Consider the following 16,611-nt stretch of genomic DNA (forward strand, 5'->3'; position numbering starts at 1 on the left):
GCTCTGTATTTCAGATGTGTATTAAACTGGTTTGGAGACTGGTCAACTGAGGCACTGTACCAAGTTGGCAAAGAGTTCACAAGCAAGATGGATCTCGAGAAACCAAATTACATTGTACCTGATTACATGCCAGTTGTGTATGATAAGCTGCCACAGCCACCATCGCACAGGGAGGCTATTGTTAATAGCTGTGTATTTGTTCATCAGACTCTTCACCAGGTATGTTATTACACTGCTTAGCTTACACTTGCCTCTAGGCCATGGCATCATTCACAAGTTTCCTAAACACTATGATCCTTGGCATCCAAATAAATTTTAAAACAGTGCATACTCTACAATATTTTGTTCCCTAAAGGCTAATGCTCGGCTGGCAAAACGAGGAGGCAGAACCATGGCAATCACACCACGCCACTATTTGGACTTCATCAACCATTATGCCAACTTGTTCAATGAGAAGCGAAGTGAACTGGAGGAACAGCAAATGCATTTGAATGTTGGTCTTAGAAAAATCAAGGAAACAGTTGATCAGGTATGTGTCTTTAAAACGTTGCCCTCTGTAAAGCTGGGGTGAGTAAATAGATCTCAGTGCTCAATATGAATTCTCTCTTCCATCTTATAATCAACCTTAGGTGGAGGAATTGCGGCGTGACCTAAGAATAAAGAGTCAGGAGCTGGAAGTGAAAAATGCAGCAGCAAATGACAAGTTGAAAAAGATGGTGAAAGATCAACAGGAAGCTGAGAAGAAAAAGGTAAAACTTTCTGTTAAATCTCTGTGCATAGCAACTATTTTATTTACAAAGCAAAACCTACAGAGCAAGTACTGGAAGAATTTCAGCTTCTAAAAAGTAGTATTTTGTCTGTGAAATTTTCTTATAGGTTATGAGCCAGGAGATTCAGGAACAGCTGCACAAGCAGCAGGAGGTCATTGCAGACAAGCAGATGAGTGTGAAAGAAGATCTTGACAAGGTGGAGCCTGCTGTCATTGAAGCTCAGAATGGTATGTTAGCACCTCAAGAGATCACACTGTGGTCTTGGATCTAAAACTGATCTATGGGAGTGTGTTTTCTTGTTGGTCCTGTCTGATGAAAGTGTAGGCTCTTAGCATGGGGCTGAAGAGAGTTGAAAAAAATCCCTTCTTTTAAATTCACAGTCTTTGAGCTGTGATTTTGTGACTTTTTTTTTCTCTTGGTGTGTAGTAGTACCAGTCTGATTCTTGATATTCCTTCTGTGGCTTGTGACTTAATTTCTGGTAGACGAGCTGTAGAAAGAGCAATGATGACTTGCTGCTGAAGAGTCAAGCTGTCCAGTCATTAAACTGGGTAATCAATGGTTTGAATGAATCATTTTTAGGCAGCAGGGTAAGTTGCCTGTGCCCATTTGTCAAGTTGACATTCACAGAAGTGTGTCTTATAATATAGTAGTTATTCAGTAGTGTCTGCGTCTCTAATATCCTCATATTCCTTTTTAGAAGCTTGAAGCATTTGTACAAATTCAGGATACTTTGCTGAGCTTTGCTAACTGTTTGTTTTCTTCCCAATCAACACTCTTCACCTTTCTTGCACTTGTTAGCTGTGAAGTCAATAAAGAAGCAGCACCTGGTAGAGGTCCGCTCCATGGCTAATCCTCCTGCAGCAGTGAAGTTGGCACTGGAGTCCATCTGCCTGCTGTTAGGTGAAAGCACCACAGACTGGAAACAAATACGTTCCATCATCATGAGAGAGAACTTCATTCCAACCATTGTTAATTTCTCTGCTGAAGAAATCAGGTAAAATGCAAGTGTGAGATATTTATGTGAGCTAACCACTTACAAAGGACAGAGGGTCTTAACTGGTAAACATACAGGTGGTATAGGAAATAGACTGCTGAAGGCAAGGTGTATCATGAAAACTGGGGCAAAGCAGGTGTATGTTGTGTGACTTAATGGCATAGTTACAAAGCAGTTTGTTGTTGATCAAAGCCATATTGTCAGTTGAAAGTGGTTTTGCAGCAATAACAGACCAGGCTGCTGAGGGCTTTATTCAGCTTAGGAGATCAGCTTCCTAGCTGGCTGTAAAGGTGAGCAGATGGTCAGACTAGAGACATTTGAATTCCCTCCCAACTCCAGTGTTTTTAGAGCAGAGTTGAGCAGTTTGTGAATGTTTAATCTTAAAATATTGATTACATTTTTTAATCACCTGGAAGCTGTGATTTCTGAAACAACATGTTGAACATCCCAGCTACTACTCAGCAAAACTGACAGGAAATGTTTCTTGTCAGCTGTGGAAGGCAGGCTAGATAAAGGGATACTGAGCACCTGTGTGCTGACATACAGTGTACTTATGCTCTGTAAAAATTTTGCAGTGATGCCATCCGGGAGAAGATGAAGAAAAACTACCTGTCAAATCCAAGTTACAACTATGAAATTGTAAACAGAGCATCACTGGCCTGTGGACCTATGGTGAAATGGGCAATTGCACAGGTAAAGTCACCTTGAGGAAGCAAAAGCAAGGTGAAAAGAGTGAGCCAGAAGGCACATAGTAATGTCTAAAGGTCCTGAATTTGTCTTTATTCAGCTAAGTATTCCAAGCTATTTTGCTTCAAATAAAAGAGATGGATGGTTTAGATTAATGCTTATGGGATAATAGTGCTATGCCAGAGAATCATTGGGCAGTTGTGATACAGCCTCTGCACTGAAAAACTTCAGGTTTACAGTGAACACTGGTGGATACTTTCTGTAGGTGATGTTATTCTACAGGACAAGACCATTCTCCATGGAAAATGCAATGTAGTCCTCTTTATGAGACTGTATTTGTCTTTCCTCAGATAGGACACACTCAAGGCAGACTTTTAAGTTTCCTAAATAGGCTTTGGGAGTCTTGCCCTCAGAGTGAGATACCTAAGAATGATTTTATTTGCCTGTTGGTGTTCCAATACAGCAAAATTCTTGGTTCATTAAAATTGTTCCTGCTTGGAATGGCATGATCTGGAGAGACTCTGTTTAACTTGAATCTTGCCAACGGGCCCTGTCATAATTGTTCTGTGGCTTAGCTTTACTCATTTCACTGCTAAGGGCAGATTAGCACAGTACTGGCATGGACAGTTTATTTATGTAAAACAATGCTGTGCACTTCTTAATGGGGTCTGAACCTTTTGAACAGCTTGGTGTACATCTTCAGAGCAGTACAAGGATCTTGCAAAAAGGAATTACTTATGTTTCTGTGCTTAGTTTCAGTTAGAGTCCCAAGGACTGATAAACAATACTAAGTTTCTCTTAAGTAGTTACTAATTCTACACAGGTCAGAAGTACATAAATTTGAAAAGATGCAGTTGATAGTTATGATTCCTGGTAACATCATTTTAGAAAGTGTAAAGGTTCTATTTACTATTTGCAGCTGAACTATGCTGATATGTTGAAAAGAGTGGAACCTCTACGAAATGAGCTGCAGAAGCTGGAGGATGATGCCAAAGACAACCAACAGAAAGCAAATGAAGTGGAGCAGATGATTCGTGATCTTGAGGCCAGTATTGCCCGTTATAAAGAAGAATATGCAGTACTGATTTCGGAAGCTCAAGCTATTAAGGCAGACTTGGCTGCTGTAGAAGCAAAAGTAAGACTTCATATACTAATAGTTTTTCATTCTTTGATCTTTGACAGTCCAAAATTGAATCATTCTTTGAATTTGAGAGTGGACTTGGTTGCTTCTCCTGTGCAGTACATTTGAATTGTTTCATCTCTGGGTGTCATGAGGCTTCTCAAGAATCCTGTCTGGAGTTAGAGAAATACCAGCTCATGTTGCTACTTGATTTACAAGACAGTTCTTATAAGGTTTAAAATATGTAGAAAGCCTTTGAAAACAGGCATAGATGTAGTGGGATTGTAACATCTTGACTGGACTTCAAGGAGGGGACTGTGGATTTCTCTGTTTACTTGATCTCATCATTAGTATGTTGCTACCATACTAGTACTTAGCACTTTAAGTTCCTCAAGGTACCAGTTAGAATCAACTTTAAAAATTAGCACTGAAAAACCCCAAATTTAATCTCATTCTAAGCTTTTAAATTTAACTTGGGCCTTGAGTCAGAATTTAAATGTTCTGAGGGATGTGTAGTATAAGAACATTTCATCATCTAAAGAATCTACTTCACCACTTATTTCTAGGTAAACCGTAGCACAGCTCTTCTGAAGAGTCTTTCTGCTGAACGTGAAAGATGGGAGAAGACGAGTGAAACTTTCAAAAACCAGATGTCCACAATTGCAGGAGATTGTTTACTTTCAGGAGCTTTTATTGCCTATGCTGGCTACTTTGATCAGCAGATGCGTCAGAATCTGTTCACTACATGGTCTCACCATTTGCAGCAAGCAAATATCCAGGTAAAGATATAGTCATGATAAGTTAACCATAAATTGATTTACTGCAGGAGTTAAGCTGAAAGGATTGCTAGGTAAAGAATGGAACTGTTGGAAAGCTGTTGCAGCTTTGTAGAGCTGCATTTACTTAAAATGTCTTCACCAGCTCTTTGGAGAATGTCAGGTTAAACATTAACTGTGTTTGCTTCCTGCAGTTCCGCACAGACATCGCAAGGACCGAGTACCTTTCCAACGCCGATGAGCGGCTGCGCTGGCAAGCAAGTTCTCTGCCTGCAGATGACCTGTGCACAGAGAATGCCATCATGCTCAAGCGCTTTAACAGGTACTTCATTCTAAGATGTGAATGAAGCTCTTAGGCAACATTCTCACAGCAGGCAGTGTTTGCACCTGTTGAATCACAGTAGCTCCTTCAAAGCACTGTTACTGGGGTGTGAACCTCTAATGTTCATAAAAGCTTCTCAATCATGTGTAAACATTAAAGTTCTTTTACCTTTGCTTGCCTTTTTTGTTATGCTTAGCTGTTAAAATAAATTGGCTGGAACTGTTTCGTTATTTGAGCTATTTTGTTGCCCGAGTGCAAACTTGTCTTTCAAAACTGACGTGAGTCATTGAACTTGCCTCAACTTAGTGAAGGAGTAAGCTGGGTTTTAGAGTTGAGACTAATAATGCAATGTAAATTCATAAAACTGCTTAGACACTACCTGCAGTCAAAACCTAAAAAATGAAAGTGTTTTATTATTAACTTAAGGTATCCATTGATCATCGATCCCTCTGGGCAAGCTACAGAGTTTATCATGAATGAATATAAAGACCGAAAGATAACTCGTACAAGCTTCTTGGATGATGCTTTCAGGAAGAACTTGGAAAGTGCCTTGAGATTTGGTAACCCACTTCTAGTTCAGGTTAGTGGCATGATCATGTAGAAGATATTTGAATTCTGTCCTGTGTATTAGAAAAGTTTGCAAATATTCTCTTAGTAACATGCAAGCAACTTTATTTACAATTTAACAAGCAAACTAGTGATACATGTGGTTGTAGTCCTGAGAAGAATTAGCTACAAAATCAAAAGAAGGTGTTTCCTTTTCCACCATTTCGAGATCAAATTGGTTCTATTTTGGAATGATCATTCCATACAATAAAATGACTTTCAACCTGTCTATCTGTTCCTTTGTTTTCATGTGCTTTCTCTAGTCATAGATAACTAACCATATTAGTTGCCATTATCTAAAATTAAATCTACTCTGAGTATCAGGGAGAAATTTCAGTAATATGAAGAAATAGGCAACTATAGGAATAATTGACTTTCACTTGAAATGGGTATGTTTTTCACTTCTTAGTATGGAAATGGAAAAGATAAGTAACTGTTGCTTGTGTTGTTTAGAATAGGGCTTACTTGCAGTAAAGCTAACAAAATTCCAGCCACTAATAATATTTGTCTTCTGTACCTGTATAGCTCAACTATATCTAAAGCACGAAAACTTCTGAATGTGATCCCTATTCCAAACCAACTGTCAATTGTTTGTTTACCAGAATTTTAAGCCCCTATTGGATTGGGAGTTTTAGCTTGAGATGTTTGCAAACAACAGTCTCTAACACATCTGTCCTTCTAGGATGTGGAGAGCTACGATCCAGTTCTGAATCCTGTTCTGAATCGTGAAGTCCGAAGAACTGGAGGCAGAGTTCTGATTACTCTGGGAGACCAGGATATTGATTTGTCACCATCCTTCGTTATCTTCCTTTCCACCAGAGATCCAACAGTAAGTAAAATCAAAAGCTGTCCTGTTTGTAGAAATGGCATGTGAAGAGAGCTGAGGAGGTTTTTTCATGTTTCCTGTGACAGGTTGAATTCCCACCAGACCTCTGCTCTCGTGTTACATTTGTGAACTTCACCGTAACTCGCAGCAGCTTGCAGAGCCAGTGTCTGAATGAAGTTCTGAAAGCTGAAAGACCAGATGTTGATGAAAAACGCTCTGATCTCCTCAAGCTTCAGGGTATGCTTACCAAAATTAACTTCCTCCTATTCTAAAAGAATACTGTGTGTTTACTCTAGAAGTACACAGTAAAATGTCTTCATACTTTTTTTTCAGGATGCCCAATGGCAAAGTACACAGAACTCATGTAATTCTTTAACATACCTGTACAATGTGACTTTTTTTTTTCTTCTAATTAAGGTGAATTTCAGCTGCGCTTACGTCAGTTGGAAAAATCCCTTCTACAAGCACTTAATGAAGTGAAGGGCCGTATCCTGGATGATGACACCATCATTACTACACTTGAGAACCTGAAGAAGGAAGCAGCAGAGGTCACCAGGAAAGTAGAAGAGACTGATATTGTCATGCAAGAAGTGGAGACTGTTTCTCAGCAGTACTTGCCTCTTTCTACAGCTTGCAGCAGTATCTACTTTACTATGGAGTCACTGAAACAGGTAAGTTGAGTTCTTCCTATCAGGAGGTTTGAGAGCTTACTGTTTAAAGCTAAATAGGCACTGCCCAATATTGTAGTTTGGTATGCATGCTCTGTTGGTTATCAAACAGTAGGATTGTGGAGAGGAAAAAATAAACTCTCTTCTCTTTCAGATACATTTCCTGTACCAATACTCCCTCCAGTTTTTCTTGGACATCTATCACAATGTCTTGTATGAGAACCCAAATCTGAAGGGAATTACGGACCATACTCATCGTCTCTCAATCATCACAAAGGATCTCTTTCAGGTTCCATTTTTTAATTAATAAATGTAATTCTTTAATAATTTTTTGAAGGGTCAGAGTTCAAAGCTTCTTACACTACTGCTCTATTTTGTTCCTAGGTGGCCTTCAATCGAGTGGCACGTGGCATGCTGCACCAGGATCATATAACATTCGCCATGTTGTTGGCCCGGATCAAACTGAAAGGCACTATTGGGTAAGTGTTTGTTTTCTTACTTCACTTCAGTGGAAAAAGGAAGGGCTGTCTTGAAGGCATCTAGCTAAAGTCTCCTTTTTCCTTAACATTAGGGAACCTACATATGACGCAGAATTCCAGCACTTCTTGAGAGGGAAGGAGATTGTACTAAACACTTCGTCTCTCCCCAAAATCAATGGTTTGACTGTAGAGCAAACAGAGGCAATGATGAGGTTGAGCTGCCTTCCTGCATTTAAGGACCTTGTTTCAAAAGTTCAAGCTGATGAGGTAAGTCTTGGCTAGGGTCTGTCTTTCCACTGAGCTATCTTGTTAAGCTTCTCAGGTATCTGCTTGAAAAGCTTCCCATTTTACAAGTAAGCTCTCCTGCTGTGGAAAGGGAATTCCTAAAGATTAACTAGTTGTAGTTGTAGAAATGAATGTTCTTACTTCTTTTGTAACTCAGCTGTGAAACTGTTCATCATTCAGAAACAGTTTCACCATTCATCTAGCTTTGTGATTGACCAGCTTTGTTTCCCATGGTAGCAGGAAGGGTGACACTGCATATCTTTTGCTGCATCACTATTGTGTGATAATTATGCAGTAGACATAACTTCATTACGGTGGGCTCTTGGACATGCCTGTGTGGAATCAATTAGGATAGTAGTCAGCTGCTGAATATTGCACCTTCCTTCTCATGACTGAAGTGTTCAAAGAGTAATACATACTTGTCTTGACTGTGAAATTGTATGTCATAAATTGTATCCATAGTCTTAAGTAGTACCTATTTGGTTTACCCTGCCTAATTTTTATATAAGAAGTTGAATTCTCTTTACTACATCTAATTTTTCTCAAACTGTTCAGCCTGCAGTAAAATAACCTACAACTTGGTCCTGGGACTCAATAGGGATCTGTATAATCAAGGGTGAAATGAGGCATATCAGTGAAATGATTTGGCACATCTAAAGATAGTGTATAGACAAAGTGTAATTTGAATTTTACATGTCCTTGCTGTATGTTTCTGATATCTTGAAACTCATCTTCAGATTTTTTGCCTTTGTTTTTTTTCTATGCAGCAATTCTGTATCTGGCTGGATAGCAGTTCCCCAGAACAGACTGTACCGTACCTTTGGACTGAAGAAAAACCTGCAAGTAAGTGAAGGTGTACTGTTGTCTATATCAGTCCTGCTGTACTGATCTAAGTAGTTACTATGATTTTAAAAGCAATTCTAATGTAGAATTTAATTTTGGACCTCAGTGGTTGAGAAAATCATAAAGTTGGGACTGTATAAGGAGCCTCAAATCTAGTGGGTTTGCTTCTGGGTTGTTTTGGGGTTTTCTGGGAGGTTTGTTTGTTTTCACTGGAGTTTTTTAAACCAAACTGTTCTAAGCTATACTACACTTGGTTGCTGCACCTTTACCTGTGATCTGGTCTTCCACTGAGGATGAAACTGTAATTCTACAATCTCATTGGATTGCATAATAGTTTGGATTAACCTTAGTCATTGCCAGTCTGGAGATAGCTCAATACTCTAAAAAGCTCCAAGACACAGATTTTCTGAGGACAGAGGTGGTCTAGTAGAGTTTTAGACCTGCAGTTGTACCTAAACATGAAGTCTTACCTCTTGCTACATTAGCTGTCAGTGCTAATTTTTTAAGTGTGAGAACTTGATGGTATGTGTTGCCCTTCAGTTCCTCCCCCATCTGAAAGGTAACTTTAGGAAGTGTTTGCTGTCCTTGATCATTCCAGGCTCATTCCTGTAGCTTTCTAAATTGAGGATTCTAAGCTCATATTTACAAGCTGCTGGACCATTAACTGGAGCAGCTCTAGGTTATCTACCCTATCCATGCTAGTCAAATGTGTATGACTTCAAGCAGAAGATCAGATTATTTCATGAGTGAGATGAAATGATCTGTTGTCCCTGGAAATTAAAATTATTCATGTCAATAATTCTAGCCTGTTGGTTTTGTAAACTAGCTGAAGCTGCTAATTTTTTTTTCAGTTATCAAATTGAAAACAGAATATAAGCATTTCGTTAAAAAGTTGCATCAGACCTTCCAAAAGGATAATTAACCTTAAAAATATGTAGTCTTCAGAACAAGATGGGGAGAAATTGGAGAATTGAAGAGAGGAGGGGATAGAGAATGGTTTTCTTACCTGTCCATGTAATCCTGTTTCTCCTTTCCAGCTCCCATTGGACAGGCCATTCATCGCTTGCTTCTGATCCAGGCCTTCCGTCCAGATCGTTTGTTGGCCATGGCACATACCTTTGTTTCAACTAACCTTGGAGAGTCTTTCATGTCCATCATGGAGCAGCCTTTAGATCTGACACACATTGTGGATACAGAGGTAAACTTCTTGTTTTTGAAATGCTTAGTGCCACCTTGCATGAGTTCCACAGTGAGTTAAGCTATTCAATGAATATTTCTTCTACTTATCCTTTTGTGGTATGAGAAGTGGATTGTTTTTCTTTTTTTTTTTAAGTAAAACTAAGAATAACATAGTGGGTTTAGTTGTGCAGAGGGAAGAAACACTGAGCTTAACTGCATTCTCATATTTATCTAGTGATTGATTCATATCCTTTTCAACTTCTTGGAGCACAGGTGAAACCAAATACCCCTGTGCTGATGTGTTCAGTGCCTGGTTATGATGCCAGTGGTCATGTTGAAGACCTTGCAGCTGAGCAGAATACACAGATTACTTCTATTGCTATTGGTAAGAGCATACCTTGTTTCAATATCTAAGCATAAATGAAAATGTTAGCAGTAAGAGATTTAGCAACCCCTCTGTCTTTTAGGTTCTGCTGAAGGATTTAACCAAGCAGATAAAGCAATAAACACAGCAGTGAAATCTGGAAGGTAAGTTCTGTTTCATTTTCAGCTACAATACTGCCTAGTAGAAAGGTAAATAAGGGAAGCTACCTATTGGTTAAAAAGAGATAAAACTGAGAGTAAAACAAAAAAGTAGGCCTATCTTTTGAATTTAAGTTTGTAATAGCAAGTACATCTGTTTACATCTTCTGTTTAAATATTTTCAGAAGTAGGTTGTACCTGCAAAACAAGAAAGATAACCCATTTACAGTACATAGTAACTGATTCTATGTAGAAGGCAAGTTTAAAAGAAGGAGGAAAATCTGTAGCATTTATACATTCTGTTACTCTGTGATAATCACAGCCAGGTTCCATAAGCTGTTCACCCACACTTGTTCTGTTTCAAAACTTCACAGATGGGTAATGCTGAAGAACGTTCACCTGGCTCCTGGTTGGCTCATGCAGTTGGAAAAGAAACTACATTCCCTGCAACCCCATGCTTGCTTCAGACTCTTCCTTACCATGGAGATTAATCCAAAGGTAACACTGATTAAAAATTTGATTATCTGGCAGAGTAACTGGCTTGCAGAGCTAAGAGTGCCCCCCAGGGAAGGTTCTCTCATGACTGCCTTTCTGCAGTAAAGAAGAAGGAAAAATCTGTCAGGGCAGTTATTAGCCTCGCTTTCTGATAACTGAATCATAGCTGTAAACTTCATACTGTTCCTTTTGCTGATTCCCCTTATCTCCAAAAGATAGGCAGTACTTGATGTGCTTACCATGAGATTTTGAAGCTAATGCAAACTGTGCTGAGATTTAATTTAGTGAAAGCTAAAGCAGATGGATTTGAGCTTATTGATCTTCTCTAGGTGCCAGTGAATTTGTTACGTGCTGGCCGAATCTTCGTGTTTGAGCCTCCTCCTGGTGTAAAGGCAAACATGCTGAGGACCTTCAGTAGCATTCCAGTTTCTAGGATGTGCAAGGTGAGCTGTGGTTTGTCTTGATGAAAATAAATGGAAGAACATGTTTGTTGAAATCTTACCTTAGATGATAAAACCTCAGATACTAAGATGTACCTGAAGTGTTTTTTCTCTCCTCACCCAAGTAAAGTAGGAGTTGCTTTTTCTGTTGGTAGAATGTATTCAGTTTCAATAGCAACCCAGCATTAAATCTGATACTTTCTAGTCTTTTAGCAGGCTTTCGTTTTATCAGTTCACTTGAGTAACAATTTATTTGGTTTTGTGTTGGTTTTTTTTTCCCCACTTCTAGTCTCCAAATGAGCGTGCTCGCTTATATTTCCTCCTTGCCTGGTTCCATGCCATTATCCAAGAGCGCCTGCGCTATGCTCCACTGGGCTGGTCCAAGAAGTACGAGTTTGGAGAGTCTGACCTGAGATCTGCCTGTGACACAGTGGATACCTGGCTGGATGATACAGCAAAGGCAAGTAGTGTTGTGTACTTAGACACAGGTAACAGTTTACTTTGGATCTTCACTGAAACAGTCTGGAAAAATTAAGAAAGTTAAATGACTAGGCACAAAAACGACTGTTGGCAATTCAACAATTGTTTCCTGCTAATTATAGGGTCGCCAAAACATTTCCCCTGATAAGATCCCCTGGTCTGCACTGAAGACACTGATGGCCCAGTCTATCTATGGAGGTCGTATCGATAATGAATTTGATCAACGTTTGTTAAACACTTTCTTGGAACGACTGTTCACTACCTTAAGTTTTGACAGTGAATTCAAATTGGCTTGCAAGGTTGATGGACACAAAGATATTCAGATGCCAGATGGAATCAGGTATCATTTTTTTCCTTATCCTGATCTCTTATGTACAACTTTATTTTTATTACTAGAAAACTGCACACAAAGCATGTAACCTGTATTTCTGTGCTGTGTAAACATCTGTCTCAGGAAAAGCATTACCTTGGCATTCTAGCAGAGGAAACCCTTTAATGAATATTGAAACTCTGTCTTGCAGGCGTGAAGAGTTTGTCCAGTGGGTTGAGATGCTCCCAGATACACAAACACCATCATGGCTGGGACTGCCAAATAATGCTGAGAAAGTTCTTCTCACCACACAAGGTAAATCCAGAACTTTAGCAATGTCTTTCATAAATTAATTACCAGGCCACCATTTTAACTAAAAAGCAGAAGAGAAATAAAAATTTTGCTAAAGAGTCAATAGCTTTCTCCTTCTCCCTTAACATAGATGGTTTTTGAGTTGTCCAAAAACTGACCAGGAGCCTATGAATCAAAAAAGCCAGTTACATTTAGTCTTCCAGATGGCAAGCTCCTATCTTGATTCTGGAAGGCTTTAAGCTTCTGGAGCCACCTACTTCTGGGCAATTCTGAATCTAGTCTAGACTAGGAATAAAGCAAAGTCCATGTTCTTGTATGTAGCAGGATGTTTTAATCTTGATGCCACTGCTTCTCTAACAGCAAATATTCTGTTTCAGGCATAGATATGATCAGTAAAATGCTGAAAATGCAGATGCTGGAGGATGAGGATGATCTGGCTTACGCAGAAACTGAGAAGAAGACAAGAACTGATTCCACATCAGATGGACGCCCAGCCTGGATGAGAACACTGCATACCACAGCCTCTAACTGGCTTCACCTTATCCCACAAACTCTAAACCATCTGAAGCGGACTGTGGAGAACATTAAAGTAAGAACTATGTTTTATTTAATGTGGGCGTAGGACAAGCACAAGTTCAAGTGCACTGTGATTTGTAAGTGCCAATTACGATGCTGAGGGGTCAGTGGAACCTGTATGGATGCTGATTTTGAGTGCCATAGCCGTGTAATGATCTGCTGGGTTTCTTGAAATGTTCCTAAAACCTCGTTTACGTCTTTTGGGTAGTATTTGAAGAAATGCAATGGCAAACAGTTTAGCCAGGCAGTCTGCATTAATTGTTCTTAACTGTGACTTCTACTTTCTTGCTTCTCCAAGAGAGAGGAGATTGTTGGTTGTAAAACAGTTTTTGCAATCACTTTCTGCACCACAGGCTGCATCCTCATGTTCAGTGCTTGTAGTCACAGTGTCACTGTTCCATCCACCCAGAATTTGGGGGTTGTTTTTCATAGCAGTTTTCCAATAAGGACTTTGATCTGCAGCTTATTTTGAATGTTTTGGCCATCAGGATCCTTTGTTCCGGTTCTTTGAGAGAGAGGTGAAGATGGGAGCTAAGCTGCTCCAGGATGTTCGTCAGGACCTGGCAGACGTGGTTCAAGTGTGTGAAGGGAAGAAGAAACAAACCAACTATTTGCGTACACTGATAAATGAGCTGGTGAAAGGTATGGGAATTCAAATTACCATCTCCCAGGGCACTCTTTGCTTCTTGCACTCTGTAGGACACTGCTGTGATCAGCAGCTTAAAAAAACACCCAAAAATGATAGAAAAATGTGGGTAGACTTTGCCATTTGACATAAGTAATACTTAAAGTTGAGCATAAAATTCCCATTGGCTTGGAATGAGATTTCAACTTGGAGTTGATAATAGCTTAACAATTAGGCTATAATTATTATATAATAGTTAGGCTTTAATAGTAATATTATTTTGCTTTTTTGTGCAATTTATATTAGCAGCTTAATTTCTAGGCCAAAATCTTAATAAATTCTCTCAATTTTTGACTTGTGACAGAACAAAGTTATTTATACCACCAAATGAGTAGTATTGGTCCTATAAAATCTAAAAAATATTCAAGTTCTGTGAATTTTTATTTAAAGATTGTATATATATGTGGAATTTTTACAGATACACTGCATGTTGTAATACATGGTGATTTGAACAAAAATATTTTCTGAAACACAGGTACTCGACCTCTTCAGTTTTTTCGAAAGAACTCAAATCTTCATGCAGAGTTGAAGATTAGGTCTTGCAGTAAATAGCTGTGTTTAACTGCAGCTGCTCTTGAAGGGTATTTCCAACTGGGTGGCATTTTAAATACAGAGTAGACCTGGAGACCATTTGTTCTGTAATCTTTGAAAGTACTTTCACTTACTGACGGGCCTTTTAAAATAGAGGTTGATATTCCAGTCCAAGTCTTCAAAGTTTCAATATAGTGTGTAATTTCAACTTGTATATGTGAACAAAACTTCATTCTAATCACATCTTTGTAGGTATTTTGCCTCGTAGCTGGTCTCATTACACAGTGCCAGCTGGTATGACTGTTATCCAGTGGGTGTCTGACTTCAGTGAGCGTATTAAACAGCTCCAGAATATCTCCCAGGCAGCTGCATCTGGTGGAGCAAAAGAACTGAAGGTACCTTGTGCTGATTTCTCGGGGTTATTGATGGAGCTGTGTAACTGCTTGCTGGAGTCTTCTCATCAGGACTTCTAAATAGCTCCTCAGTCAATGTTCTCTGAAATGTCTGTAAATACTGCTGAGCATCTCCTGATCACAGCGTCATGAGGCTTAGCAGGCTTAACTGCACAGAGATCAGAGGGAGCATTAGTATTGTGGAACAACAGGAGACAAAGCCTTGGAGCAAAAAGCATCTTAGCAGTTACACTGTGTTCCAGTAGTAGCAGGAACATTTTAATGTAAATAGATTGCTGAAGCATTTATAATAGCCATTAACTAATACTGCAGCTGAAATACTTTTTTCCCTGTATTTTCCTCCCTTAAATAGAACATCCATGTGTGCCTGGGTGGCCTGTTTGTACCAGAGGCATATATTACTGCTACAAGACAATATGTTGCCCAAGCAAACAGTTGGTCTCTTGAAGAACTCTGTCTTGAGGTCAATGTTACAACTACCCAGAATGCAGTCCTGGATGCCTGCAGCTTTGGAGTCACAGGTAAACTTAGGTGAAGGAAGGGATCTTGCTCTGAAATGTGTTCAGAAGCTTCTGGTACTAAATGGGCTACGTCAAATGAAAAAGATGCTGTTCTTGCAAAAGTTAACGCTTTCTGAAAGTATTTTCAGATTAGTCTGATATTAGTTATTAAGGAAGTACTTACAATGCTAATAAATCTCAAGACTGGGGTCAGTATATATTGAAGTGGTATTGCATAATGCATCACCTACAACCTCTTGATTTTGCAGTATGAAATACTTTTCATTTCAAGTACTTAGCCCTTAGATGATACAGAGGGAGACAGCCTTTGGATGTGTGAAAGCTCTTAGAACTCTAAACTATATTGCAATTTGCAGGCCTGAAGCTTCAGGGAGCTACATGCAGTAACAACAAGCTGTCACTTTCAAATGCAATTTCAACTGTCCTGCCCATTACACAGCTTCGCTGGATCAAGCAGACAAATGCTGATAAAAAAGCAAATGTTGTAAGTATTGATGAAAATATTTAGATATCCCTACCAATTGTTTTCCTAAGGCTTTAGGGATACTTGTACCAGACACAACAAATCAAATTCGTGTTCTCTAATTATTCTTGGTGTCAGCTGGCATCTGATTTCAGGGCTAGCAGCAAACAGATGTAGTGCTGACCATGTCTTTCCTTTGTAGATTGATAAAAAGGAGAAGCATCCAAAAATGCTGTTTGGTGCTGTTCAAGTCAAAACTCAAGTTTATACCTATAGCACCATCTGAATTTATTATGTTTGGGGTTTTTCCTCATATTTTGAGTACTAAGCTATGTGAAACCAAATTCCCATCTCATTGGTACCATGTAGTGTTACAGAAATCTGTGACACTTCTCAGCTGTCTTACAGAACTCTTCTATATTCATGTTTTTCCCAGGTTACTTTACCAGTTTATCTGAACTTCACTCGTGCTGATCTGATTTTCACCGTTGACTTTGAAATAGCCACCAAGGAAGATCCCCGCAGCTTCTATGAGCGCGGTGTTGCAGTTCTCTGCACTGAGTGAACAAACTTATTTTCACTGGTTAATGCTATAGTAAGTGTCAGTCTATGTAGTGCTCACTTGTACTTTTGTAATCAGGGTAGGTTAGCAGATGGATTTGTGTCAAGTTGCCTGGAAATGTGACGGTGCATTGGGAAGCTGGTAGGCCAGAGAGATTTCTTTGAAGGAAGATTGAATGAGATTTTTAGAGCGTTATTGGTAGATATGTTATTTGATGGATTATGTTATATTAAATAAAATATATAGCAAAAATTTTGACTGTCTATTTCTGTTAATCTAATTCTTAGTGATGGTTTTGGTCTGGAAAACCTATACCCATGATCCTTTCAGAGAATAACTGTGAATTGCTCTTCAAGCTAACCTCCAGTAACAGGAACCTTGGAATGTAAGTCTGTAGTGCAGTAAGACATAAAGCCTGACATTTCCTATGATAATTCAGGCCATTGCATTAATTACTTGCAATGGACTGGGTCTTACTTGAAGTAACCTGCTACAGTGCATTGAAAAGCTGAAGTATCCTGAACTAAACGTTCTTGTCCTATTGACCACGGAGCTTCCTATTTCTCAAAATGCTTTTATGGTGAAATATGTCTCCAGATTCATGAGTCAGTAACCCAAGAGGAGGCTATTAAATGTTACAATATTATTTGAGACTCTCACATGTGACTAACTGTTACTAAATTAGGGAAGCTGAGAATTCCTGCTAATTTCTTGGGTTGCTGTAATGGTTTGGGCATTTGCTTGC

At 39.1% G+C, this 16,611-nt stretch overlaps 1 protein-coding gene across 1 annotated transcript in view; it reads left to right on the forward strand.

Annotated features, from left to right (window-relative positions):
* Positions 1–16,122, forward strand: part of DYNC1H1 (dynein cytoplasmic 1 heavy chain 1) — a 43,749-nt gene extending 27,627 nt beyond the window's left edge. Inside the window, exons 48-78 of the mRNA XM_056491944.1 lie at positions 15–219; positions 356–529; positions 630–749; positions 877–997; positions 1,570–1,765; positions 2,341–2,458; positions 3,372–3,587; positions 4,139–4,351; positions 4,543–4,670; positions 5,097–5,250; positions 5,959–6,105; positions 6,189–6,339; positions 6,520–6,773; positions 6,925–7,059; positions 7,155–7,249; positions 7,342–7,516; positions 8,302–8,377; positions 9,415–9,575; positions 9,830–9,941; positions 10,024–10,084; positions 10,453–10,576; positions 10,903–11,016; positions 11,303–11,473; positions 11,616–11,833; positions 12,015–12,118; positions 12,493–12,704; positions 13,180–13,333; positions 14,160–14,302; positions 14,673–14,841; positions 15,198–15,325; positions 15,741–16,122. Coding sequence (XP_056347919.1) covers positions 15–219; positions 356–529; positions 630–749; positions 877–997; positions 1,570–1,765; positions 2,341–2,458; positions 3,372–3,587; positions 4,139–4,351; positions 4,543–4,670; positions 5,097–5,250; positions 5,959–6,105; positions 6,189–6,339; positions 6,520–6,773; positions 6,925–7,059; positions 7,155–7,249; positions 7,342–7,516; positions 8,302–8,377; positions 9,415–9,575; positions 9,830–9,941; positions 10,024–10,084; positions 10,453–10,576; positions 10,903–11,016; positions 11,303–11,473; positions 11,616–11,833; positions 12,015–12,118; positions 12,493–12,704; positions 13,180–13,333; positions 14,160–14,302; positions 14,673–14,841; positions 15,198–15,325; positions 15,741–15,869 — 4,678 coding nt within the window. The 3' untranslated portion in view covers positions 15,870–16,122. The remainder of the gene's footprint in view (positions 1–14; positions 220–355; positions 530–629; positions 750–876; positions 998–1,569; positions 1,766–2,340; positions 2,459–3,371; positions 3,588–4,138; positions 4,352–4,542; positions 4,671–5,096; positions 5,251–5,958; positions 6,106–6,188; positions 6,340–6,519; positions 6,774–6,924; positions 7,060–7,154; positions 7,250–7,341; positions 7,517–8,301; positions 8,378–9,414; positions 9,576–9,829; positions 9,942–10,023; positions 10,085–10,452; positions 10,577–10,902; positions 11,017–11,302; positions 11,474–11,615; positions 11,834–12,014; positions 12,119–12,492; positions 12,705–13,179; positions 13,334–14,159; positions 14,303–14,672; positions 14,842–15,197; positions 15,326–15,740) is intronic.
* The last annotated feature ends 489 nt before the right edge of the window (positions 16,123–16,611 follow it).

This window comes from Oenanthe melanoleuca, chromosome 5 (genome assembly GCF_029582105.1).
Source record: "Oenanthe melanoleuca isolate GR-GAL-2019-014 chromosome 5, OMel1.0, whole genome shotgun sequence".
NCBI classification, from domain to species: Eukaryota; Metazoa; Chordata; class Aves; order Passeriformes; family Muscicapidae; genus Oenanthe; species Oenanthe melanoleuca.